Source organism: Melanerpes formicivorus, unplaced genomic scaffold (assembly GCF_026170545.1).
Source record: "Melanerpes formicivorus ecotype bairdi unplaced genomic scaffold, bMelFor1.0.p_v2 SCAF_5, whole genome shotgun sequence".
Lineage (NCBI taxonomy): Eukaryota > Metazoa > Chordata > Aves > Piciformes > Picidae > Melanerpes > Melanerpes formicivorus.
The window spans coordinates 28,937,848-28,965,613 of NW_027142357.1; the positions used below are offsets into that span (position 1 = coordinate 28,937,848).

Genomic DNA, 27,766 nt, shown 5'->3' on the forward strand with positions numbered 1-27,766 from the left:
ATAAGTGCTATAAAATCAGTTAATTCTTTTAAATTATAATTTCACTTTGTTTCCTTATCTGCTACCATGTTTTAGTACTGGACTAAAACAGTGGTGCAGTTGGTTGTTCTCAGAAATGTGTTGACACTGTTTCAGTACCTGTCAGAATGTTGGCAGGGGTGGGGGGGATGTCCTCCAGTTATTTCCCAGCTGTAGGGAAGTCAGAGAACAGGATCTGCTGCAACCTTTTCCCCCTTGCTTATTCCATTTTGCTGTGCTGGTGGGGCAGATTGGTGGCAGTGACATTCAGTGAACCTCTTCCAGTGCAGATGTGGATGGCAATGATGCTACTGCTGCACTGTGTGAAACTGATTCACTTTGCTCTTCTGCAGTTGTCTGCTGGCCTCATTAAATTGTGAGTGGAACAGCTACTAACACTCCTCAGAACCATATTAAGCTTTTTCTTTTTTAATCCACCATGGCAGGTCATTTTGGAGAAGTGTATTTACAGGGCCTTTTGTGTTTTGTTTGTTTTGGTTTCCCCTTCAGCCCAGCTATTGAGGATGCTACAATAAGAGCAAAATGTTTACTCACCACTGAACTCTAGAAGAAGGAATTTTTGCACTTCTCACCTTGTAAAAACTCCAATCTCCTAACACATCTCCAAGGGATCCTTCCAAAAGACTTGCTTGGGACCAAAGTCTTGATGAATGGGAGTCCAACAGCCAGCTGATTTGCTAGGATCCAGGAAGAGACTTCAGCATTTACTACAACCTAACTGGAATTACAATCTAAAGCAGGATATAAAACCACATGCACATTTGATCTTCTCCCGCAGAAGTGAAATGCCACATTGGAGTTAGTTCTGAACATGAGAAACAGAATCTAGTTGTGTTCTGCTCACGCTAAGTTTTGTCCTACTCACCCTGTGCTGCCTCTCAGGTATTAATGGAAAGCATTAACTGTTCTGTTAGCTGTGATGTAGTGTGTGAGGATGGTATCCCTGACCTCTGTAGATTAACATTGGAAAGGTTAGGAGAATTTGTAGGGCCACCTTGTGGCCATGCTATGTATGGTGGCTCATAGTAGTGATGACTGCTTCGTATGGCCAAGGACGTTTTCTTCTGTGTTGTTATTCCTTGTGTTTTTCCTTTATTTTACCAACACCTACTCTCCTTTTTGGCCTTAAACCTATTAATAATCCTTGCACCTCTTGTTACAGTACCTGGAAAAAACGAAAAAATGAACTAGTCCATCAGTGACAAACTACACTGACTGGATTTGAGCTGCTCACTGCAAGAAGGAAAAGGAAAATTAGCCTGCCCAACAGCATTAGCAGGCTACAGCAGAAGTCCTATGTCTTGACACTGATTAATTTCCTGTATTACTCAAACAGATGCATTCTGGGTTGGGGACATGTGAGTTTTAACTGCTAAAGCAGTGACAGGACGAGTACCGCTTACTTCAGGAACTGCTTTTGGGTAGTCTCGTCATACAGGACTAGGAAGGGAAAGAATTTTCTTGGTTCTGTTCATTTTGGGTGTTGTTTCCAGGTGCTGTGGCATGAGGGTAAAACTAGATCACTTCTGAACACCACCAAGTGTCGCCGTTCCACTGTTGCAAGTGTCAGCTAATAGTTGTGTGTAGAACAAAGAATAGAAAAAATAAGTTGAAAACAGGAGGAAGAAAAAAGATTAAAAGTTCCGGCAAGCAGTTGGCTCCTTTGCAGAAGGAAGGTAGGAGCACTTGCAAGAGCTCCACAGAGATGGTAAAGGCCTTTAGGTCCTCAGATGAATGAAGTACAGGGTGCAGTTTGAGTCCTGGTCAGCAGGATTCTCATGTGGAGGCAAGCACATGAGCCCTGGGGGGACAGCCTGTGAAAAAGGTCAATGCAGAGCCAGGGAAGAGACGTGAGGATGAAGGCTGATGACGAACTCCACATCTCCTAGCATGGAAGCACAGATGAAACAACTGGGACCTTTCTTTCTTAGGAGGAGGTTTGTACATATGACTGGGGTTTGAGGATGGTTTCTGCATAGTGCTGCTGTTTATGAATATTTATGTACATGTAGTTCTGAGAAACAAGTTAAATATGAGAGTTGGTCCTGTAACCTGTGTGCACAACTTCGCTTCTGCACACTGGCTGTGTGTGTGTGTGTCTCTCAGTGTAGACAAAGACTTGGACCAAACCACTGTGGGTTGTGCAAGCACACTGGTGCCCAGCTAGGCTGCTTCTTTCAGAGCAGCTCTTGTTTGTGAGATGTTGAATGAGTGTGAAGGAAGATGCCACGTGGCATTTGCGTGGCCCACTGCTACTCCTCAAAATCCCTGAGGCCTTAATAGAGAACTAGAGACCCATGGGGAGCTTTCAGGATTGATGTACCAGAGTGACTCTCTGCAGACAATGATTTGCAGCTATTGCCTGAAGAACTGAGAGTCAAAACTGGTGGCAAGCATTTCATGTCCCTTTTCCAGCCAGCCCCAAATGCTGGGCAGACTCCCTGCTCTGCACGCTGCCAGCCAGAGGGGAGCTGCTGCTCTGGACCAGGTGGAGTGTTCTGTTCACTAACCATTCAGCTCTGCCATTAATTCCCATTGGCTATTGGCTATTTTTTATACTTTTAAGTGTGAGCCTTATTGCATATCAAAAAATACAGAAGGTTCCCAAAATCAAATATAAAATGTCTTAGTCTGGATTAATAGCAGAGTTTTCAGCAAACTTGCTGCAGGAAAAGGGAAGCTATGGCTGCAACAGCCTGCTTCCTGCACAAAGCCAGGACTGTGTGGGGAAACTTGGCACTTGCTATTGATCTGTTTGCTCAGCAGCTGAGCTGGCATGCGCCAGCTACATGTGTTGGGTGTGTAAATAGACAGAATGCAGTACCAGCATTTTCTTTAAGGCACGTTTGATATTTGACTCTTCCCACTGGGTTCAGGAGCTCTGTGAACTGTTAGCTTGAATCCCTCCCAAAAGCAGAATAACACAAGTTTATGGTTCCACAGCATTGCATGTCTAATAGCATCTTGGAATCCTCCCAGGCAATCACATGCCCCAGATAACGAGTAAATAACATGTGGGGAGTGTGTCCCCCTAAAATATAAGTTGTTCTAAGTAGCCAGCTGATACTTCAGTGTGGTTGGCATAGTGTTGATAGGAAGAGAATGTTGTGTTTGCATACATGCATGCAACAAAGTTTCAGAGGGGCAAGATTTTCCTCAATTTTCAGAGAGCTGATGCTTGAAACTATTTTAACAATTCAAAATTTTCAACTCTTAAATTGGGACTTGAGTTTTCTAGGGTTTGGGGCCACAAACCCAACTCAGTTTCCAATGGTATCTGACACTCGGAGCCAATCTTCACTCTATTTACCTCAGTGTAGCTTTGTTTAGCTAATCCAAATCCCTCTTTATATTATGGGGAGCCTGGTGAGACTAAGGGTCTATGAGGTGAACAGAGAAAGGGGTAGATACCTGAACATCCTGCAGTTTGGCATTGTTATTTTGCTTTAAAACTGTAGGTGTCCTGATGTATCACAGCTGGCTACCAGGTAACAGCATGACTCATCACCTGCATTGTATCAAATACAAATAGGTCTAATGCAGCTAATGTTATAAACACAGTTAATGTTATAAAGTACTGCCTGGGTACTACTGAGGAAAATGGATTTTCTTACCATTGCTATAGTATTGATTGGCTGTAAGATCCAACCATCCTCTGAAAGTGGGGTATTTTGGTATTTATGTCTAGACATTTGGCACTGGGATGTTGGCAGATTTGCCAGCCACTTAAAGGCTGTAAGAGTTGACAGGAATGGATAAATGCACGTTCTGTTGCAGTCTTTTGGCAATGCCAGCTCCCTGATTTCAAAAACAAAACCAAAAAACCCCAACCTCAACAACCAGAAGTCTCTTCCCCTCCCCGAAGTTTTCTTCCATTAACTTCTCAGTGCATGTCGCAGCCTGCCCTCATTCACTGGCCCTGTGCCCTCTTGCTCTGCATGCAGTGCTGATTGGAGATGGATGCTTTTGTTAATTCTAGAATTTAAAAAAAAAAATCTGTCTTAAACTAAAAATGTGACTGGATCTAGAAGTGATTTTACTCCAGTCACACTCCCTAAGTGATTGGAGTAGAACGTTTCATAGAAATCTTAACATTTATCTAACATAAACCCCTCAGCCCGTATCCTCAACTGATTAATCTTAGGAGGTGCTGGATGGCAGAACTGCATTTCAGCTTCACCCATTTAGTCCAGCAGGAAGAAAACAGAGTCTCCACATGCTGAGCATGTGGTAGTGCTAGTACAGGCTTCTGATATATGTATGAAAATGTGGGAGTTCAGGCCCTCTTGAACTTGAGCAAGGAAATCTCTTTAGTTCGGAGGTGAGGAGGTTTCATGTTAGGTTAGTCATATGAGATAAAATAACTGTTTAGCTGGTTGTCAGTCCTGGATAATGAATTGGCTTGAATGTATGTTATTTGAATCTTCAATTCCACGAATATTTTGTCAAAGACAGCTGTGTAAGAGCTTATGTTGTGGAAAAAAATTCAGGGCAAAACTTTGGGAAGAAAATTTGCAGCAGTAGCAGAGCAGCTCAGGTGAACAGTACAGTTACATTTGCTGTTTTCAGCCCTTGGCTGTTGCCCATTTGTCTGCCCCTTGCTCATTCTCATTTCTTGAAGCAAAGCCGTACTGTGAAGATCAGCATGTCCTTGACAAGCAGCACTGGATGTATTTTTCACATTGTGAATATATTCTGGTACACCCCCAACCTTCTGCAGATTGCTAGCAGCTATGTTTCATGGCCAGCTAGCATTTAAAACTCGTATCTGGGCACAGAGAGTGTTTTGTAGTCTGGATAGCTGTAGTGTGTATATATATAGCTGTTAGACACGGGAATGTCACAGCTTTCAAATGCAGCTGGACAATCGTAACTTTTATACCAAAAAATAAACCTAATCCATGCTAATGGCGTTTCAGTGGTGCAGGTGTGATCTGTGTGTGTTTGGTCTGAGTGTGAGCACCATAGGCACAAGCATAGGGTCCTCCCCACAGTGCTCAAATGGAGGTGGATAGACTTGATGTGATGTCATTAAGTGCTGCACTGTCTGGATGAGGTGTCTAGGGGTGACCAGGAGAGCCAAGTGGTGGGCAGAGGCAGCCAGGATCTGTGGCTTGGCAGCATCACGCGTGGCTGTGTGCGCCCGCTGGGAACAGGCAGTGGCTGCTGCCCTGCTGGCAGTGTCGGACCCTGTGCAGCGGGGAGCTGCAAGGTTCTCCTACAGAATTCACCTGCTTGTCACTGTTCAGCTTGAGTGCTGTGCTGCATAAACACACACACACCCTCCTTACCTGTAACTGGACAAACTTATTTTTAAAGTAAGTAAGAATATTTTTTTAGCTAGGTATTTTTGTTGTTGGTAAGGCCTCACTAACTACTGTATTTCTATTTTTTATATGTACAGCTTGGCAATAGCTCTCAATGTATAATTTATTTGTTGGGGTTTTTATAAAACAAACTGCACCCTCTTCTGTTTCACAGTAGCGATGTATGAACTGTTCGAGGCACTGCACTGAAATCTGTATGGAAATGTACCTGGGAACAAGAAACTGTGACTTGTAGTCCACTCAAATTAATCTTGAAATGTTTTTACTGTAGTTTTGTCTTAAATATACCACATCAGCATGAATGTCTCGCAGAGTCATCCTTACACGCCACTGTACTACGCTGCTGTGGCAGTAAAAGGCAGCTGGATGGACCAGGACATGGGAGGTGAGCTGTGAGGGGGGAGCTGGTGGGCTGCTCCACCCCTGGAATTGAAGCCAAAAGTCTGCGGCCGACACTTGCTGAGCACTCCTTGATCCTCAATTGAAGGAGCCTCTGGCAGCACATTCACTCTCTGCAGGACTGCATTTTCTTTGTCTGTGTGCCAAGGTCACTTGGCAGCTTCTAATTTAAGAGAAGGGCACCTGAGCTGGAGAAAGATTTGCAAACTTAATTGGGATTTCAAAGCTGCAGGCTGTGTTAGAAACTGAGCTTGCTGTCAATTAACTCAGTGCCTTCAAGGTGGCATCTGAACTTGCAGGTAGATGCTAAAGAAATCATTTCCTTCTTTCCAAAAGAGCAGAGATTGACCAGGAGGACCATCAGGTGCTCAGTGATTTTGAAAATCAAGTACTGAGTTGTGTGCCTCCTGGTTTGAACTTCCAAGTGTAGTTCCACAACATGCGGACAGGCGTGCATGCTCGTTAACTGAGCAATCAGCTTTTACTTCCCAGAAGAGTTGTTCCACCTTCAAAGTACAGGGATGCTAAATGGTCATTCTAAGGGAGCTGTTTATTTCCAAACCCTGACTTTGGTGAAATGCTGAAAGAGGCAGCAAAAGATGACCAAACCATTTGATCATTTCACAATAATTAATAAACTCAGGAAAGCATCAAAAGGAGAAGAAATAATTCCATTCTAATTAATAAGGCTCATAGAAAGTAATTTCCCTTGGGGAATAATTTCTTGTCAAACAATGATCCCACTGATAAGTGAATCTTCTTCAAATCCATTTATAATTCAGTGAAACATGTTCAGGTGGTTATTTACCAAAAAAAACCCAAAGCCAAAACACCTCATTAACTGTCCATATTTTAAAAGAAAGTCTCTCTGCCATTCATGCATTTTAATGTTCAGAAACCAAGTGGTAATTCAAGACAATCAGTCTGTTGAGACAGTGAGGGCTGAGCACTTTGTCTCCGGTGGGTATGATCTGTGACACAGAAGTGCATCTCCCATCTCAGACACGATACCCAAAGAACGCTGCATCCTTTTGCTTTTATTCTGTGGACTGTATTGGACTGTGGGCACACCAAATACACCTGCAAGCTTCCCTTTTGTTCAAAGACATTTTAAATCAGCTAGCTTTGGTGGCAGCCCATCCAGGCTTGCTCAGCCAAAAAGGGTGTGGTGTCTTTTGTTCTGTTCCTAAGCAGTTGCCATTAGCTGGAGTAAGTCCATTCATTATTTCATGCAGGCCACCACAGAGCTTTCAGATGGCAGCAGCTTTTAGTCACTCATTTGGGGCTGGGATGAATTCTCATTAGCTGCTACAGTTATGGAGAAATATCTCCAGCACATCTACAAAGGCTCTTCTCTTCCCCTGTGAAAAGGAGACTGTTAGATAAAAATGTGCCAGGAAAACAAGAACGGAAACTACTTGAGATGCTCTGAGAACCTTGTTACATGTAGTTGATAGCACTGGCTGAGTTTTGGAAGGGAAGATGACCAGCAAATTGTGATGCAGTGGTGTGAGCAAAGGTTGTGTGCCTAGGTCCTGGTTACTGGGAATATTTTTTAGGATAGAACCTAAAACGCAGACCTGACTGAAGTGCTGCATTCTGCTGGATGAGTGGCTGAGGGATGACTTCACATCTCAGACCCCTTCCAGCTTGAGCTTACCCTTGCTTTTTAATGACTTGAGAATGGGTCAGCAAAGGAAGAAACAGCCTCTGGTGGCTTCAGGGACTCTGCTGTTGCACACAGTCCCACTTTTGGGATTGGAGCTTCCTTCTCTCCCATAGCCTTACCAGGGCTTAACTGCAATTCAGCCTTCCACCAGCAAGCCCTGAGCCCACATCTCCCCAGACGCAGCCCCTCCTTGAGCTGCTGCACACCTTGTGTCTTCTACAAGGGCTGGGGAACAGCAAGGTCCCTGCAGTATCAAGCCAGTTTGAGATGTTTAGGATCTCCTGGGAGAAGCTGGTGCTGTGCCAAAGGCACTGGTGCAGCCACCTGACCTGACATGCCAGCAGAGGGGAGGAAACGGGGGAGATGGGCACGTTCTGCAAGCTGCTTTTTCCTGCTTGTGCCAAGCCATTGCCTTTGGGCTGGCTCATGTCCTGTCTGTGTTGGCTCCAAGCAAATGTTAAACCCTTCATGAGGCTGCCAAAGGGAAGAGAGTTTGGGAGGGAGGAAGAAAGGAATGGCAGAGGCTGGATGGCATTTTCCTGGGGCTCTTGCACGTCCCCAGGATATCTGTGCCTGCCAGGAGGCCTTCGTGTGACTTGGAAAATCACAGGTTTACTGTTGCCCTTTGCAATTAAATTTCCTTCCCTCATCAACCCAAGACAGAAGCCTGTATGTCACGTCAGCTTGCTGCAGAGTGCCAAAATGGACACGTCAGCCAGCAAAGGGAAAACAGGCTGCAGGCTCACCAGTGTGCAATGCACTGTGAGCACTCGGCTCACCTGCTGAAGGTAAGTCCTTTCTGAACATGCCTTCTCAAGGTGGGCAATCCCTTGTCTTGGAAGAGAAGTTCAAAGCCTGGGCAGCCCTTAAGGCTGGCTGAAGTCCCATAAGATGTCTGAGGCTTGTGGGTCTATGTTCCTTGTTCAGAAAGGTTAAGTTCTTGGTTGCATTTGAGAAGAAAAATAAATATATTACATTCATGAAAGCTCAGAAAATGAGCACACAGTGCTATGAAGTGTAGCAGGCTTTACTTACAGGACAGCATGCAATCCTCTCTGCTTCCAAGCAGAGGACAAGGAAGGTCCAAATAACTCTAAAGCAGCTTTTTGTCAACTCATCTACAACTCTCCTATGGAATTCATGTGCCAGCTACTTGTGAAGACATAATGAAAGTATCTGTAAATACTTGAAATTCATTTTTCCTATGAAACTTTAGAAAGGTGATCATTTCAAATATCCAGAAGTATTAAGCTTTTCAGTAATTTCAGATGTTAACATTTCTTCTTACAGGTGGCTGAAACTGTCAGAAGGCCAGGAAGAGGGTAGATTTAGCCTTTAAAATGAGGGTGGTGAGACACTGAAACAGGTTGCCCTTGGAGGTCATGGGTGCCCCTTCCCTGGAGGTGCTCAAGGCCAGGTTGGATGAGGCCTTAAGAAACCTGGGCTAGTGGAAGGTGTCTCTGCCTATGGCAGGGGTTTGGACCCAGAGGATCTTTAAGGTCCCTTCCAACCCAAACCAATGAATCCATGAACTTCTACAGAAATAAATGCTTTGAAAGAATGGACAATGTTACCACAGCACTTCTCAACAAACTAAAAACTGAAGATGAACTCAGGATTTATCAGAATAGGGAAGAAATGTGTAACAAATACTACATATGTTGACAGAAGGGAGAGAGATGGAGTTGGAAAAACAGAAATGCCTTTGTGGCTAAAATCTGAGTTACCAATCCAAAAGTTTATGTTTGTGTCAAGCTTTACCCTTTCTTTTTCCAAGAGAAAGTCAAACCCTTTTGGTCTGTGTTCAGTCATTAAAACTAGCATTCACTGAGCAATGGTTTTATTCTTCCAGGAGTAATGCACTCCCTGGTTGATTTTCAGGGGGAACTTGTGGTTTCACCTCCTCAGTTTTAGATGCAGTTCTTGAGTTATCTTCTGGATTTCATCTGCTTAACTTGTCTGATGGGTTTCTTTGTTACAGGCCATCTTGCATTGCAAATACATTTGTGCAAAGAACACTCTCACTCTAGTGTGACCGTAACACTGACAAACTTGATGCAAATACAGGTTCAGGGGTGCAGAATGAGCAGGTTTTGCCCCTGAAATGGTCACTATGGAGCCAGTGAGGGTTCCTCGTTCTGACTTCTGAGGCAGCATCAGCCACAGCAATCTGAAAGGCTATCAACTGACCAGAAGAAATGTAACAAAAAGAGCAGCATTCCAACAGCCTCCTCTCAGAAACTGCAACTTACATGTAAGTTCTGACTTAAATATGCATATTTTTCACATTGTAAAATATCAGTTAACAGCAAGCATGACAAGGTTTTTTTTGTGGTTTTTTTTCCCCCAGTATACTGACAGGAAACTGAAGACAGTGGCAAGCAGTTGGTTTACCACCTACTGGCACATTGGTGGGAATGTATTCTTTTACTTTGTAATCAAAGCCATTAGAAGGTATCAAACTCCATTTGCCAGAATGAGATCTCAGAGAAGCTGGACAAAGGTTTCCCCCCAAGGAGCAGCAGCACATTAGTATCACAGCTAACTTCATCCACTGGAGCCGTGTCCTGAGTGATGGCTCCTTCCTCTTCTCTGACAACCTGAGCAGCAGCAAAAGTCTTTTTTTCTGAAGAGACAAACAGATGGAGAGACCTGTCCTTTGATTCCACATTTGTTGCCCTGTTTGGGTCTAGTTGTGCCTCTGAAGTGGATCGAAAGGCACAAAAGCCTGCAGGCTCCAGAGGCAAACTGAAGGTTTTCATTTCAATTGCATTTCTTTCCTTGTTGCTGAGCACTCGGTACGCGGGCTGTTGACGGAAGTACTTGCAAAAACGAGTGTGCTTGGGGATGGTGACCAGTTGGTGATGGTCCTTCTGCTTACTCTTCTGATGGCTGGGGACTGTGTCAGTGAAATCTGAGGTAGTTTGGAAATCGACACCAATTCCCAAGATGCAGTGATACATCTTAGGAGAAAACTTTGCCTTTGTAGTACTGCTAAGCTTCTTCCATGTCTGCGTATGGAAATGGTACTGCCAGAGGTCATCATTAGGACTGGAATTTGAAATCCCTCCACCAAAAATCAGCATCGAGTCTTTGAAGACTATTGAAGCATGACCTACCACTGGAGGAGGTCCCAGGCTAAATGTAAGAGAAACTAGCAGTTAGAGGGAGACCAGTAGGAAACGACACTGCTTTTAGCCTGTGTTTTTTCTCTTCATTTGAAAGTCTGACTGCTAAACAGCTGCACTGGAACCTCAAAATTACACTGCTGACAGCTGCATCAATGTGTTGCCAACAGCTCTTCCCAGCAAAGCCAACTGGGGCCCCAGAGATGGCAGCAGTACTACACACGATCTGAACAATTCCTGCAACTGCCAAAAGGGCAACATCTCCCTCTCTGCCTGCAAGCACTATCAAATGGTAAGATTAATTCTCTCTTTGTGTGTTAATTTAGTGTAACAAATAGTACAGTTTACCTTGTTCTGATGTTGGACCAGCTGCTGCTTATGAAGTCCCACTTCCATAAGTCCTTCTGTTCACTCAGTCCCATCAGTCCTCCAAAGAGGTACATGCCTGTGTGATAGACAACTGCAGAATGGCCATGCCGAGCTCCTGGGCCCGTGCTGTCAGATGGGGTGGAAATGCACAACCATTTCCTTGTATCTGAAAGCAAAATATTAATCTATAGATGTACCAAATTTACCCTAGTATTTGAGAAGGGGTTTATTTCCAGAACAAAGTAACTGTTCTGTTGGAGAGTTGAGGGTTTCTGCTCTAAGCTTCTTATAATCTAAGATCTGACATTGAAAAAGGGGCATTTGAAAAATCAGACTCTGAGAAAGTGCATTTAAAATAGCAGTTTGAAATAAACTTTTAACAGAAATGTCAGATGCTGTATGACAGATGCCACGGAAATGTTATTTACAGAGCAGTTTTTCCTATGGCTTTGCTAATTCATTAACTCCGACACAGAAAGATAATTTCCTGGCTGTAAGAGGGGGAAAAAAAAAAACCTCAGTCAACAAAAACATTCCTTCATTAATGTCTGTGCTTGTTCTGCCCGTGAGGGAGTGAAGGATGAGATATAGCCATCATTCATTTCAAAACAGTGACTGAATGGCCACCAGATAACAAAAGTTAGCCGTTTAAGAAGTCCCTGGGAATCATTTGGTTTGCAACCACCGGATTAATGATGGATATGCTAATGAAACCATCTCCTGTCAGGTTTGGCTCCCCATGGTCAGTTCTCAATTTGAGAGTCAAACGATGGCATTAATAGGCTGAAGTCAGGGTCTCTGCTGCATGTGGAACTTTTTGGTAATCCTTGAAGAATTGAGTGTATGGTGAAGAAAAAAAAAAAGAGAGATAAATTCTCCTTATTTTTCAGCTCTAAAAATACTGCAAAACTTCTCCCAGTGTAATACAGTTAAATTAAATTCAGCTGGGTATTAGTTTAATTGACAGAATTCATCACTAAATGCTGCCAAACAGAAGTCTAAACTAATTACACCATTTCTACTGATGAGAATATTCTTTAAAGAGCAAGCTGTGCTTGCCTGCATCAGTCAGTGTTTTATGCTAGATGACAACCTTATCATGCTTTTCAACTTACCAAAATGGAAAGTCCAAAACTCCTGAGAAATGCCTCTGATGCCAACGTACCCCCCGTAGATGTACATGCTGCAGTGGTACACTACTGCACTGTGACCTTTCCTGTTAGTTGGTGCCGAGATCTAAGGTGGTTCAATAATAAGACAAAGAGCTGTTAATAGTCTGAGTCCTGTCAGGAGCAATGTCTGTCTTGGGAATATTCTCAAGCAATGAACACCATGGCTTTGGGTTGTGTTAAGTTTCTTTCAGAACACGAATAAATCTGCCAGTGGAAGCTTGTATAGATGCAAATGCAAACCATTCTCAAACCTGAGCAACTCTCCCTTCTTAAGCCCACCACACAATCACTTGCCTACAGCCTTCCCTTCTCTGCACTCACATCAGCAGCACTGCTTTCACAACTTCTGCTAGGCAGAGTTTCAGAACACTTTGTATCAGGCAATTTTGGGGAATGTAATGGGGGAGTATAGCTCTTTCCATCATCAAGCACAACCTTTCCACACTGAGAAAACTTTAGTCCGAAGAGTAACTCTCACTCTGCAATGTTTGGATTTGCCCTACCACAAGTCCTAGGCTATACCCAGACCCTCAGCAGGAGACCAGGTGGTTGCCACTGTGTCCATAGCAGTATTCAGCTCTGCTGAGACTTGCTCACCCAAACCTGGGGAGCCCTGCTAAAGCCAAACCAAAATATAGTAGGCAAATATTTGGCTTCGCTCTTTTGTTCTTTATTGTTTCTTCTCCAGCAGCCTGTTTTCACAGGTGTGGGAGTCATGTTCTCTGTATTCAGTTTAGGACAATTACAAGAAACCATTTACTCCCATATGTAAGAAAGAGTTGATACTTATTTCCATCATATTCATTGCACATAAACAAAATTTTATCAACATTTCCCCTTCTCCTTGCTCCCTCCCCCCCCCCCCCCCCAAAAAAAAAAACCCCACCAAGCAGTCTCAAACTTTGTCATGACTCCTCTATCAAACAGAGGTAACCACAGCAGTCATTGGGTCACATCTTAACAATTTTTTTCCCTGCAATTTCACAGTACAGTGTAATAGTGAGACTAAAGTTCCAGTAGCAAAAACTGAGTCATTCTTTACATGGAGTGATATAAAACAAATCTCGTAAGACCAAGACATAAATGCTTCCACTGAGGTTTCATTTAGAAGTGGCAGTAACTTGGTAAGCCCACGTGTTCAGACTGAAGAGATGAAAAATGCTGCAGCACTTCACATTTCAAAATTTATTAGTGTGACTGCCAATCTGTTTTCACAACTCCACTTTAAAAAGCACAGACTTCATGCACAGTTGCAATATTCCATTTAAAATTAGTTTTCTTGATAAGAAATTCAGAGAAACAGAAGCAGTAGTAGAGGAGAGGACTTAACTTCTTTTATAGCACTTAAAATTTAAGAGCAGTATTTTTAAACACTGTTTTAAAGAAGGAAAAAGCCTTAGTTGCTGAAAGTGTAAAGAAATAAAGTATAGCCACATGTCTCTGAAGAGATGAGATTGGAACTGTTTGGGGGAACATATTTCAAAGCAATCTGTTTAATCAACAAAGCAACAGGCATTTGATTCACACATTCACCACTTCCTGGCTCCTTACCTCAGTCTCTGCTGGTACGTTACGGCACTCTGTCCATCTTGCAGAATCTAGGGGATTGTTTTAATAAAGCGCAGTTTACATCACAGGCCACAAGAGGACACTCCTCCAACACTAATTTTTCAAATTACAGCTCTAATTTTCAAGTCAGTCTCATCCTGGTGTTTCCCACTGACAAAGATGAAGAAATTTGCGTCCCGCTAAGACAGAAGTACCAGGAGACTCACAGGAAACATAGTTTACATTTCATGTGTCCTTTTCTGATACTGAATCATGTAGATACCCTCCGGTATTTCCTTTTCCCTAAGGCTAAACTTCACAGTGCAGAAATGCTCTCTGATTTCCAGCATTTTCTGAACTTGCAGAAGCCTCAGATTTACTGATGGATGTACGGCTTTTATTATTATGGTGATGTCAACCTTATGACAACAGCCTCGTTTTTCTTGTTCCTTTTCACAGATTCCTTAAAAGTAGTCCTCCAATAACAGAAATAACTGATCTATGATCACTGTGACAGAGGGGAAGTATCAGATACCCAGCACCAGAGGCAGAAGGAAACAGCAGTGCAGCTTGTCACTGCTAAAAGCTGTATGGTGCCAGGAAAGAGTCTAAATAATGACCATGAAAAAAACAGACATGCAACAAATTTTGAGTAACTCATTCATGAAATATATTCTATCTCAGAATCTCTATTCCTTCAGCAGGTATTTCAAAGAAATGGTAGAAGTCAAAGAAAGGATTTAAAAACCAACAACACTGACTTCAGGTTATATAGTGAAGTAGCAAAAGAAGCCAAGAAATGTAAATCTTGGTCTTGCCACAAGATTTACTAGCTTGAAAAGAAATCATTATCTCTCTCTCTCTCCTCCATCTGACATCAAAATAAGCAGCCGTTACTACTGAGAGTATTTCCAGAGGGAGGATATACAGTGTATGACCTTGCTATTAAATTCACATGTTGCACTGCCTTTATTAGAAAACACACTTGAAAAATCCCAAATGGTTGTTCTTAAGAAAAAAAAACCCTGTGTTACAGAAAGCTGATGTTAATTTTGTACCTTCTCATTTACTTACACTTGTTGTTTTTTTCCTATTCCATCGTGCAATCTGTTGCCAGATTATGTATTTATTCAGTAAAAATTACAAAATGAGATCTACTTTCTTCCATCATAAAACAAAAAGCTTGGGTTTAAAATTTTATGTAGCATAAGAAAATTTCAATATTGCATTCAATAATTATTGGTTTATGATCAAGTAGTAAAATTGGAGGGGGGGGGGGATTGAAAATTCTAACACCTTCAAATACCTAAAAAATATGAATAAAATATTATTAAATAAAGCTGATTAAGCTATCAAATAACAGTCTCATTTTAGGGAGTTTTACACACATTACTTCCTTGAAAGTTTAAGGAAGGCTATGTTACTAGCAGCAGAAAACAGTTTGGTTCTTAATCTTTATTAGTACCTATGGACTTGGAATGTCCCATGGAAAAGACTGGCTAATGTTATCATACCAGTATCATATATCCAGAGAGGAGTTTTGGCTTGAGTGAAAGCAGAATCCACCATCCCACCAAAAATGTATAGGGTGCCCTGCAAAGTGCAGAAGTATTTGTCACTTACAGGTAGGCATATAGCACTAAAGTAATTTTTAAATCAGTTCTGGAATGAAAAGTCTGCCACCACCAAAATATAATTAGTAATAATGCATATAATGACCTATTAACAATTCAAGAGGCAATCATAAAAAGCCACTGACTCTTAATGTCTTTATCGTCTCCCGGTAGGAAACCCTGATGAACGTTCTGCTGTTTTAACGGGGATGGCATTCCAGAACCACTTGCTCGCTGCCTTGTCAATCTGGGACAGCTTGAGGGATGCAGATCTGGAGCTCTCAGAGGCATTGCTCAGGTAATAGTAGATTATGCACGTTTATAGAAATACATCATTGTGTTGCAACTCCCAATATCCTAAGTTCTATTTTTCCCTTACAGTCAAAGCTGTAATTTTTATTTGCCCTCACTCCTCCATCCCTCTTCTATGCTGTAATTCATCATGCAAATTAATTCAGAGCAACTGTTACAACTACATGACTAAGTCAAAGAATATACTGCCAAGGTCTTTCTTTTGTATTACTATCATGTATGGAGCACTGACTGAGGAAATGGGGGAGCTCCACGCTGCTGCAAAGCTGAACTACTGTCACTTTATTCAGAAAGATTCCAAAACACTGGTACAGCTACATCCAGAATTGCAGGGACACAGAAGTATTTTCTGGGTATAGTCTTTCAGTGCATAATAATGTATGGCAATTTATCTCATTGTATAATAGGAAATAAATATATATGCCAGGATACACACAACATAGTTCTTGCTCTACTACCTTATAAGCCACCATGGAATGCTCTTCCAGTTCTTCTGGACCATCTCTTGAGCAGTCCAGCATTTCCCATTCATTTTTCACTATAAAGCAAAGCTGAAGTTAAGACAGTCGTGCACTCAACACATAAACGTTAGAGAAAAGTCGAAAAGATTGGCTTTGAATTTGGCTGCACTAACAGTCAGTGGGGGAAAAGGAAGGATTTTGTCATCTTTCCCCTTAGTTCAGAAGACTGGGGCACTTTACTTAAATATGTGCATTTTTCTATTTGGTAAGCTTAAATGTAATAGAAATTGATCTTGTTATTGCTTTTAGTTTAGTGCTACACTATTACCTTCATCAAAATTCAACTAATCCTTGAGCACAAACTCAGCACAATTCTGCTTTATTCTACTAACAACAACTGAACAGGGAACACTATACATTAAGTAAAAATATTGCTTATTTTGCATTATTAATACAATCTTATGAGGTACTGTATTCATGTGTTCCCTTTGTGTTCTTTCCCATGCATAAACCTTTCCATTTGTGTACCTTCCCATGCATAAACTATTCCGTCATTACAGTCAAGGATGCTATGTCTCAGATATCTCTTGCTAGGACTAGAACGTTTTAAATAACTCAGTATTGCTGGTCAAGAAAATAAAAATAGAACTGAAATCTAAATTTTCTGGGACACCTGCAACAGGAACCAACAGGCAGCATTTGCCCAATAACAAAACAGAGTTTAACCATCATTTTGATGGAGAGACTTTAAATGTGGTTAACCTGTTAATTACCGAGCATCCCCAGTTTCAGGGCTGGATGCAGAAATCTCTTTAATCCTGACAGACAAGTGAAGATGCAAACTTACCTATGTCATACCTCCAAAAATCCCCAAGACTGGTAGTGTTCCGTCCTCCATAGAGGTAAATAAATCCTCTGCAAATAATACAAGCGTGCTTATATCGATCACAGGGAGAGGGCTGCTTTTGGGGTGCAGATTTCCAGTCACAGTGTGCAGTTTGTCCTTTCATGCTGGCAACTGGGATCTTATCCAAGTATTAACGTTCAAAGGACAGCCATGTCAGGGGAAACAAAACATCAGGGACAGGGCTTAAACCCTGCTTGATCTGTAAAAAGAAAACAAAATAGCTGGAGATTAAAAAAAAATATAATAGAAAATAAGCAAAGTCTTTGCCTTACAGTACAGATTTACCGTGTTTTCTGTTTATTCCTATCACAATTTTGGTCATCTGTGATAGTATGCTAATATAAGTGAAGCGCTTGAAATGCTGACTCCCCAGGTCTCATTCGTGCCACTGGGACAGGAGCACTCCCAGAGTTTCAAGCTTTCCAAAGAACGTGGGTGAGCTGAAGTAATTAATTCATATACCCTGCATGTGCAATGTGGTGGAAAGAAAGGCTCTGTCTTCTTGTGCCATTATAAAATACTTCAAACAGAACCTAAAATTCAGAAAGCACGAATTAAAGACTGCGACCTGCAGTTGGGATGCATGTTAAAAATGGCACGATCCCTTCGCTTGCCACAAGATGGCAATGTGTTCTGTGAAGACAGAAGGACCAGGAACAACATTCTCTATTAATCCTCTTTAAAATATATCATGACCACAAAGCCTTCCAGTTCCAAGACTGTTTCAGTGAAAGCCAGATTCCAGTCATATTGAGGACCTAGGATGGAGACTGATAGGCAACAATCTGTCAGTATGGACACACTATTAACTATTAAATACTCCAAAGCACTGCACCCTTCCTGTGCTTCCACAGTTTTTGTCTTCCGCACTTATATCACACTTAAGCAAAAGTTGTTTAGCATCTAGTGGGTAAAGTCAGAACCCTCAGCTCATGATCGTGCAGCAAATCCATTCTCTTGAATTGAGACTCTTTCCAAGACAAATGAAATAAACCTATGCCTACCTGGCCCAATTATTTCTAATTTTAACAACCAGCAAAACCCACAAAGCAGCAGACATACCAGATTTGTTCTGGACGTACAGCAACAAAAACATTGACATCCACAGAGAAGTTTCATTGCAGCTGTTGGCCACAGCCTTTCTGAGCAAAGCAGTATCAAGGCTGGAAATTTTCCCCTCCTCTCTTTATAAATGTGATGACAGTAACAAAGCTTTTACAAAGCCTGATTATTTCATGTCTGCAGTGCAGGCAGGCACTGGGGCCATTCATCAACTTCCAGCTTAGTCCTTCAGGGGCTTCACCTATGTGTGCCAAGTGCGTTTTTCTAAGTAGCCACCATGCTTCCCAGAGGCTATCTTCTCTGGAGAGATAACTTAGATTAAAAGTTTGTGTTTCCCAGAATAATTCATAAGGATGCTGCATAAAAGCAGCAGTGCTGCTGTCAGATCAGAGAACACTTCCAGGTACTATTTGAAATGTAAATTATTTCCTGCAAATAGTAATTTAAACTTTAAGCCAGAACAAACAGTTAAAAACACAGCAATGATCAGGTGAGGTTAAACAAAGCCCTCCCCCTCAGATCTACATGCAAGTATTTTCACTGTATGCATTGCCACAGTGTCATTTAAGACATATGAACTGTGCCTTGAAGTTCATTGTGTAAAACTGTATTTCACTGTATGTATGGCAGTGACAGTCCATGTAAGCACAGTTTACCCTGTGTGCATCTGGTTGCAGGGTAAGGGCTTACTGTACATAGAGTACAAAGTATCTGAAGGGAGACTGCAGCCAGGTGGGGATTGGCCTCTTCTCCCAGGAACAGAACAAGAGCACACAGTCTCAAACTGCACAGGGGGGAGTTTAGGCTTGATCTTAGAAGTAAGTTCTTCCCAGAGTGATTGCCCACTGGAATGGGCTGCCCAGGGAGGTGGCTGAGTCACCATCACTGGCAGTGTTTAAGAAAAGACTGGATGAGGCACTTAGTGCCATGGTCTAGTTGATCAGACAAGGTTGGGTGATCAGTTTGACTTGATCATCTTGGATGTCTCTTCCAGCCTGGTTGATTGTGTGATTCTGTGTATCTCACAGTATCACAGTATAACTGAGGTTGGAAGAGACCTTGAGGATCATCGAGTCCAACCTATAAACACAGACCCCATGACTAGACCATGGCACCAAGTGCCACGTCCAATCCTCTCTTGAACACCTCCAGGGACGGTGACTCCACCACCTCCCTGGGCAGCCCATTCCAATGGCGAATGACTCACTCAGTGAAGAACTTCCTCCTCACCTCGAGTCTAAACCTCCCCTGGTGCAGCTTGAGACTGTGTCCCCTTGTTCTGGTGCTGGTTGCCTGGGAGAAGAGACCAACCCCTTCCCGGCTACAACCACCTCTCAGGTAGTTGTAGAGGGCAATAAGGTCTCCCCTGAGCCTTCTCTTCTCCAGGCTAAACAATCCCAGCTCGCTCAGCCTCTCCTCACAGGGCTTGTATTCAAGGCCTCTCACCAGCCTTGTTGCCCTTCTCTGGACATGTTCAAGTGTTTCGATCTCCATCAAAAGCTGACATGTTACAAAAAGGGAAGAGCAATGTTCTCCTGGATGCATCATGAACAAGCAGTAAAATTATTTCTAAAGCCCCACAACACATGTATATGATGTTTCTGTAAAACAAGTTTTATGACCATAAACATGTTGAATAATGGTGGCCAGCTATATAAACCTTCCTTTTTCTGTGTACTGCTATAATAAGCCTTTCTTTTCATTTTTCTCTCAGAATCCTTCATGTCTTCCTTTTTCACTCCACCCATGAACACTGGAGGCTCCTCGTCATCCCTTCATGCCACATGCTTCCTTAAGATGTAGAAGCAAGGCACTCCTGTTCAGATATTGCCATACATTCCCACATGGTCCCTGCTATAGGAAATATCCGTCAGCAAAGTGCCAATGTAAAATCTATGAGAAAAGAAGGTCTTTACATCTCAAATTATCATTTAAGCAAGAAGACTATCTGGAGTAGTCTGGGGATGCTGGTACTCTGGAGCTGAGTCTGCTGAGCCTTCAGGCTCAGTGATGCCTTCAGGCATTCACTGTAACCTGCTTCAAAAGCTGCCTCCAGGCCAGAACAGCAGTAGCCTCCTATACTGCTGGAAAATAAAGCCTGGTACCTACTCATCTCCCTTTTTAAAATCAGATTGCCTCCATCAAGCTTGTGCTGAGCTGTTGAAAACCTAGCTGACCTCAGGCCAGTATCACTCCTGCTATGAAATGGTTTTTGTAGCATGTCCAGGTCTTTGCATTTTCTATCACCACTGCTACCGTCCTAAAAATACTAAATGAATTGTAGCCCAGTATCTCCCTGATATGACTGACTTCTCTGTCACACGTATAGAGAGTTAGGACACGATTACTTTGATTCCTCAAATTCAAATAGACAGAGTAAGACAACATGCTACAGTGATATCTGCTAGATGTTCAATATTCTATTTGAATTCTGTATCTGAAATTTGGACTCATCACTATTTATTCCCAAAGAAAGTGAACCCAGGAAGCATTTACAAGATGAATTCTTACTGCATCGCTCTCTTCAGGTACTTACAAAGAAGTCCAGGGGAAGCTGTACATAATTTGGGGGAAAACAAAGATTACAGTAAAACAAGTTACAGAAGAGACAGTCATATATTTTATTTTATTTTTTTCATGTTAAGAAATGTGTGTATCTAATTTATTATCTAATTTCTCTCTAAAGTTTACTGTTTGTAAGACTGCAATATACTCGGTGACAAAAACATGCTAAAGAATCTCTTGCAGCATATTCTGACAAGACCAGCTATTCAAATTGAGCTAATCTTTTTTTATGCAAGCAAGTACTGTAATGTATTGCTGTAGAAAATGGATGTATATTCTTTGTATGTTTTCCCTGGAAGAATACAAGATTGGCAGCGTTTATGAAGATGTGCATTTCTTTTTTCCAGGGGAATTAGCAGGTATGAAGTAGTGACACATTAGAGGTGTGCAAGTCCCTGTCAGTTTATGGTATGCAAATGAATAGGGAAAAGTAGCTGAAGTCGAGAGACACATATTCTCTGCCTAACTCTGCCAAGCTTCTGTGTAACCATAGCCAATTCATTTATTTGCTTCCACAGAAAATGGGGACAAAGACACCTCCTTAGTGAAACACTCCAAATTTGCTGATGCAGTGCTGTGTGAGTGTGCCAATGTATAAAAACGTTCTCAATATAGTTTAATGTGAAGAAAGTGATAGTCTCTGCTGTTAATGCTGCATAAAGGTAAAACTGGTTTGTGGCTTGTCCCCCTGTTTTATGGTTGTTTCTCGAGTGCTGCTGTAGTTGTTGTTCAGCTTTTTTTGGTTGGTTGGTGTTTTTACTAGCTATTAAACTGGTCATTCCTCTTCCCACATACCTCTGTTATTCTCCTATTATACAAACATTTACAGAAGGCAGTGCTGATTTCATACCGTAGATTTGCAACAAAATCCTGTCCTCTTGTTTATCTACCCCAGCTGAACTCTGTGTAATGCAGTGAACTGGATGGAATAACAAAAGGCCAATCAGAGATTCCCTGAATGGGTGTCTCCTCCTAATCACACCTTCTGAGCATCAGCTGACCCTTGTGAATCACTGCCATTGACTCCGTAAAGCATTCTTGGAAGCAGAGCTACAATCACTTAAGCAGATCAGTTTACAAAGTGCCTAATTTCAGAGCTGGGGGGAAAAAAAAAACACACATTCAAAGTTTATCTTGAATCTTGCCTTTCATCAGTGGTGTTTTAAATCACAAGCTTGACTCTTGGATTGTCTTGCTATAGAACAAGACTCACTGAAGTTCATCTACCTTACCAGTCCTGTTTCCAAAGACTGACAGGCTCTTGAGTACAATGTCACCAAGCAACATCCTGTGTGTCATGCAACACTGACCTCAGCGTCAACTCGGTCGGTTATCCAATAGGAAGCTCGAACTTCAGCAGGATTTCTATAAAAAATTCCCAGAAAGACAACTAAGAACATTTTTATCCAACATTTTTTTTTCCCCTCCCCAAACAGCTGTAGCGCGCACACACAAAAAAAATGTCTGCTGCTCTCCACACGCTTCTGCCATCGCGTTCTAAAAATAGCTCCTGTGCAATCAATCCCAATTGTCAAACGGCTGGAGGAGCTGTGAGATGAGGACCTAAAGAGCTGCAATTAGCACGGTAACTATAGCACTGAGTGCTTATCAATTAATGGCGCCTCACCACTGTTTCATAATACAAATAATTCAGGAAATGTAGGAAGACAGGAATCGCGTCAGGAAATGTAGTCTGTATGGTCATGGTGTAATTATTTATATTTCTATTAGATGTGGTTTCTCAGACAAACGGTTTATTTATTTAAAGTATTCCATAAATAGATCTTCATTAAAGCTTTTTTTTTTTCCTCCTTTGGTCCCCTGATTAATACCCATCAGCTTTTAATATGCTCAGAGGTTTCAGATTGAAAAGGATCAGGCCTTTTGAAATATAAGGAGATATGAAACCTCACCCTCATTGGGTGAGAAAAGTAGGGTATCTTGGGGTTTTTTTGGGGGGGCATGTTTCTTGGTGGGTGTTGGTTGGTTTGTATTGATTGGGGTTTTTGGGGAGTTGGTTGGTTGGTTTTTTGAGGGGGTGAGGGTGTTGGGTTTTGGTTGGTTGGCTTTGGTTGGTTGAGTTGGTTTTATTTCATTTTGTTAATGACTGAGTTTTTTTAACTCAGCTCTTGAACCCTTCCATGCAGAACGCTGTATTCTCATATTAGACAACTTGATGTTGGGGGGGGGGACACAGAATCCATGCTGATTTCCGAGTTCAGGAACATTCTTGGTACTTTCAAGTAAAACACCACCATCTCTGTTACCTTTATAAAGCAAACATAATGAAAATTTACAGAAAATCTGAAAGGCTTCTGTGTTCAATTAGTCTCACCTGAATTTTACCAAGTCTAGGGGAGTATTCCTAAGCACTATCACTGTTCAGAATGGGGGTTTTGTACTGGACAGGTATTTCAAAGGAGGTAACTCTTCTAAAACAGTCATGTATAATGACACTTTCTATATACTGTAAACCTATATGTTTAAGTACTACTACGTCTAGAGTATGCAGCCCTAGTCCACTCAGGGCATTGGCACCTCTACTGCACCACAGATGAGTTCTCTCTTCGTGAACAGCTTGTCTGCCTGTTTATGGAGCTCTGCAGGTAAGATACTGCATTTCTTTTATTCAGATTCCATTAATGCTGAAGCTCAAAATTTCAGAATTGCAGAATAGATTTATATGTTTGCATGTAATTCCAAAACTGAATTTTGCAAATTGACATTATTCATATATTGCCTTTGGTGGATTTTTACTCAGAAAATAAGTCCTTTACTTTCATTACTCTGTAGGATTACTCCCTCTCTATTACAAAGTGAATTCTACAGTAGTGGAAAATATAAGAATTCATTAAATAAGGAAGTATAAAAATATCCAGTTGTAGATTCTATAATCTAGCTATATTTCTTCTTATTTTTTTTTAATATAGTAAACAAATAGCTCTTGGCTTGGAGTAATAGAGTAAATATTTAATCTGTTCCCCACATATGGTGGAGGGGGTGGTCTGGAGAAAAGAAATTCAGGAAAAGGAAATATTTCTATGATTGTCATATTTTTATATACAGCTCTAGAATGTGAATCAGGAAATTACCTTTGCCACTGTATTGAAATCAAATTTTTATGGCACAGACCCCCCCCAAAAAATAATATATATTTATACTACCTTACTTTCATGGCTTATTTTCCTTAGTAAATTAAAATCTCACTTGTTGTGTTTTGTTTGGGGGTTTGAGTCAGGTTGGTTTAGTTTTTCATTGTTGGTTGGTTTGTTTTATTTTAAAAATGGGTCTTTTTTCTAAATAAAAATTAGAGTATGGGTTTTTAAAAGTAGTAGATCTCCCCAGGTCATCTGTTAATTATGACTTCTAGTGCTGCAGTTATCATTTGACTGCAACCCAATTTTGAGAGAAGTTTCTGAGAAGGAGATTCCTGAAATACACATCTGTAGGTGGCACAAGTACAGCATGTTATGGACACATAAATCCAGTTCACCAGACATACCTGATCAAAAGCTTATGCTGATAATCAGTGTGTGTATGGGCTTTATGTATTTTTGGTCCTTAGTAAAATATTTCCTTCAGCAATCTTATCTGCTTTTCAAATCCTATTTAAGATCTTGTGGGTGACTCCATCCACAGGCATGTCAAGAGTTTAGTCTCCATTGTGCTCCCCTGTAACTGGGGTAGAAGTCCTGACTGTAGAGTGTCACTGCAGCAAGATGGCTCTTTGGATCTTAGCTGAGATAAACATGTAGTTTTTCATGTTCTAGATATGGCAGGAGGAAATGCAGTTCCTGGTCCTCACACTTTAAGATAAAAGGAATGAGAAACTCCTACCATGTTCACAGGGGTTTCTAAGACGTATTTGGCCTTTTACCCTTTCTTTGGAAGTAATTTATACTGTCACCACTGGAAATAGGTTATTTCAATACATGGGTCATCACCTCTTCCCCCTGGAAACAGCAATTTTCAATGTTCCTAGAAGGCATCATTTGGGGATTTCATAGAAACTTACTAGTTGAATTGTTTCAAGATACAGTAGGTAGATACCCTGGAGACTGAACATAATAAATCTGTACTTCGGTGTAACTGAATGCATCTTCTTGACAGCTCATGACCTGCTGCCAAAGCAAATTCAAAATACTTTATTTCCTAAGGGAGACTCTAGTTGTGCTAATTCACAACATTTTCAAGGGTAGGAAGAAAGACTCTGGTTGACAAAGGAGTCAGTGACTGCCCAGTCTGCCTCATCTCCTCAGGCAGGAATTAGAGTACTATAGTGTATACTTGATAGGTGAGAGTATATCAGTGGAAAGCTATTATCTTCCATTAACAAAAAGATATTAAATGAATTTTACTTGTGTTCTTTATATTCTCTGACTGAGGAAAATGAGTATCTTATAAAACTCAGCCACAATTACAACTTAATGCCACACTTCCTGGAAGACAGGCAGTATGGTTTTCTTGTCCCCAAAATATTTTGTCCTTGGGAAAACATGGAACAATGGGATAGAAAAGACACATGAGGTTATGAGAATGGCAGAAGATGTAGCTTGAAGAAATAGGAGGGAGGAAAGAGAAGACATTTGGCAATGAGATAATAGAAGTGTTCCAGCTGGCAAATACTAAAACATCCAGATATCGTGTTAAAATCGGTATGAATTTAGATGACACAATATGGGAGAAATCATGAGACGCTTGCGTGAGAAAGAATCCAAGGGCACAACTGGAAAGACTGTCAGGAATGACTGGAGGAAAAACTGAGCACAAAATAGACCTTTTATAGAGAAGATGAATTTTCACAGTCAGGTGAAAGATGGTTGCATAAAACCAGATGATACAATTGCATAGCTGGAATAGATTGCTCAGAGAGGAATGGCTAGATTTTAGTCTGGCAAGGAAAACAAAAGTGTCACGCAGGCAAACAGTAATAATAACCATGGTGGTTCACAATAACCTTGATGTCAACCGTTACTGGGCTGCACCAACAAACGGGAAAAAAAAATAACCCCACATAATTTCAATATACAAAGGAGACAGAAAGTGTGTGAGTAACTTTACACATACACATTTTCTCTCCAAATTCAAATGGAATTACTCATGTGAATAAAACCAGTGATATGCATGAGCATTCACTGTGTAGCCTAGATACCAGAGCAAAAGAAGGACCAACTCTTTTGTTAAAAGCCTGAAAAAATGTTTTGCAAGCTATTCTCATATTCAGCCTCCGAATGACAGGGTCCATTTTTGACCGGAGTCTGACTCTCTGAAAAATCCTCACTCTCTGCTAACATGGTCCAGTATTCATCCCAAGCCAGATGCGTTTTGGCTTGAGTTTTGGATGGTTGCATTTCTTTGTCTTTTGCTCTGTAGAAAGCATTTTGTTGCTTTATGCTCTTTGACTGTGGAAAAAGGATCGCGCAAAAGGGTGGTGAATCTCCTAAAGTGGAAGCAAGGAAACAAGAGCTCTGGCTGGCCCTACCACAGACCTCCTGCGCAGCATCACGGAAGCCGCAGGCTCCCTTTCCCCAGCAGTCTCCTGGCTGCACAGCCCTTCCTTCCTTTCTGCTTTGTTTCCTTTTGTATCTTAGGACGGAAGCAACTTTGTGTCAACGGTATAACTGTGTGTGTACTGTAAGGCTGATGCTGTGCATGCATTAGAGCTGGTCAGTGTCCTCACCAATTTCCCTCTGCTGCTTCTCTGGGTGGCAGCAACAGGCTCTCAGACGCACGCTTTCCCCCGGCAGGCATCGAAGTTGATCTGGCCGAAGCAGGAGCCGCTGGAGCCCATCACCACACCTTCTGCTGTGCCCCTGGCACCTCCCTGAGTGCTACAGCTGGGGTTTGGACCCGACAGGGCATGGAACAATAACAAAATAGGTGGTGGTTTTGGTGTGGCGTTTTGTTTTGGTTGGTTTGTTTTGGTTTGTGGGTTTTTCTTTCTGTTTTTAAAGAAACAAACCAAAACCAAAACAAACAAACAAAAACCTGTAAGGGACCTTAAGGATCATCTAGTTCCAACCTTCCTCTAAAGGGCAGGGCCACCTTCCACTAGACCTCGCTCCCCACAGCCCCATCCAGACTGGTCTTAAACACTTCGATGGAGGGGGCATCCACAGTTTCTACAGGCAACCTGCTTCTGTCACACCATCATCACACTGAAGAACTTCTTCCTTACATCTACATCAACCTTCTTTCAGGTTCTAAATTTACTCTCATCCAGTTTAAAGCCATTAAGTTCGTCTTGGGAAAGCCAGTCCAGCTCACCCGCTGCCTGCCCTGAGGTTTGCCTTCACAGGGGCACACCATACCCTGCTTCTCCCCCGCCCAGGCACTAAGCGGGGACGCAGACTCAACGGCGGAAAAGGGAGTGATCTTCCCTTCCCGAAGCCCCCCGGGAGCCGGCAGCACGGCGGGAGCGAAGGCCGCCAGCACTCAGCAGGCTGCGGGGCGCCTTCGCCCGGAGGCCGCTCAGCACAGCGTGAGGCGAGGAGCGCTGCCGCGGGCGGGCCCGTAGCGGTGGCGGGCCTCTCCCGCTCGGCCGGCAACACCCCGGAGCGAGATCCCCCTCCCTGGGGCGGCAGCCGAAGGTCTTTGGCTGCTTCCTCCCTCTCCCCGGGCTCCCCCCTCACCTCACGAGGGCGGCGAGGCCGGCGGTGAGGCCAGGGCGGGCGGCGACAGGCAGGGCCGGCCGGGTGTTGGAGCAGCTCGGTGTGCTGTCGCCTGCCCACGGCGCTGCGGCTTGTCCCTCGGGTGGGGACAGGCTGCGCGTGTCGCGGCCCTAGCGTGGCCGCCGTGACCGCAGGCAGGACCGGCTCCGCAGGCAGGCGGGGAAGCGGGTGGTCTCGGAGGTGGGAAGCCGTGATGCTGAGCGGTCTTGCGGGCTGGGTACACAGCCGGGAGGAGCGCCACGCAGTCGTTTAACGCCGTGGCACAAACCTGTTATTCATGAGAAATGTGTAAAAGCCTGTTTCTGGCCTGAACACAGCCAGAAACAAAATTCCCCCCCGTTTCTCTTTTCCTCTCTCTTTTGTTTGTTGTTGGGAAGAGGGAGTACGGGGAGCAGTTGTTTGTTTCTGCTCTCGGTTCCAAGCCCTTTAAAATAGGCGTTTAGCCCAAAGATCTCTCTGTACGCTTTCCTCTGAGCCCCAGCCCCTGTGCTTGCTTGGACTTGTGTCCGTGGCTTTCTGCTCAT

The 27,766-nt window shown here is 42.5% G+C and overlaps 2 protein-coding genes across 7 annotated transcripts in view; one reads left to right on the forward strand and one right to left on the reverse strand.

Annotated features, from left to right (window-relative positions):
• Nucleotides 1-5,683, forward strand: part of EPB41L5 (erythrocyte membrane protein band 4.1 like 5) — a 62,764-nt gene extending 57,081 nt beyond the window's left edge. For all 4 annotated transcript variants that reach the window (XM_068138960.1, XM_068138959.1, XM_068138962.1 and 1 more), the window contains one exon: nucleotides 529-5,683. In XM_068138960.1, the coding sequence (XP_067995061.1) occupies nucleotides 529-586 (58 nt within the window). In that variant the 3' untranslated portion in view covers nucleotides 587-5,683. The remainder of the gene's footprint in view (nucleotides 1-528) is intronic.
• Nucleotides 5,661-27,712, reverse strand: LOC137441436 (leucine-zipper-like transcriptional regulator 1). Of its 3 annotated transcripts, XM_068138964.1 has the most exons (9): nucleotides 27,204-27,712; nucleotides 21,882-21,936; nucleotides 16,885-17,143; nucleotides 16,035-16,114; nucleotides 15,166-15,244; nucleotides 13,655-13,701; nucleotides 12,047-12,167; nucleotides 10,911-11,097; nucleotides 5,661-10,572 (listed from the first exon to the last, which is right to left on the reverse strand). In XM_068138964.1, exons 3-9 carry the CDS (start codon nucleotides 17,045-17,047, stop codon nucleotides 9,882-9,884), a joined length of 1,368 nt encoding a protein of 455 aa, XP_067995065.1. In that variant the 5' UTR covers nucleotides 17,048-17,143; nucleotides 21,882-21,936; nucleotides 27,204-27,712; the 3' UTR covers nucleotides 5,661-9,881. The 3 variants fall into 3 exon arrangements, with proteins under 3 accessions (XP_067995065.1, XP_067995066.1, XP_067995067.1); XM_068138965.1 differs by lacking the exon at nucleotides 27,204-27,712 and having other exon boundaries at nucleotides 21,882-22,093; XM_068138966.1 differs by lacking the exons at nucleotides 21,882-21,936; nucleotides 27,204-27,712 and having other exon boundaries at nucleotides 16,896-17,017.
• Between the last annotated feature and the right edge of the window lie 54 nt (nucleotides 27,713-27,766).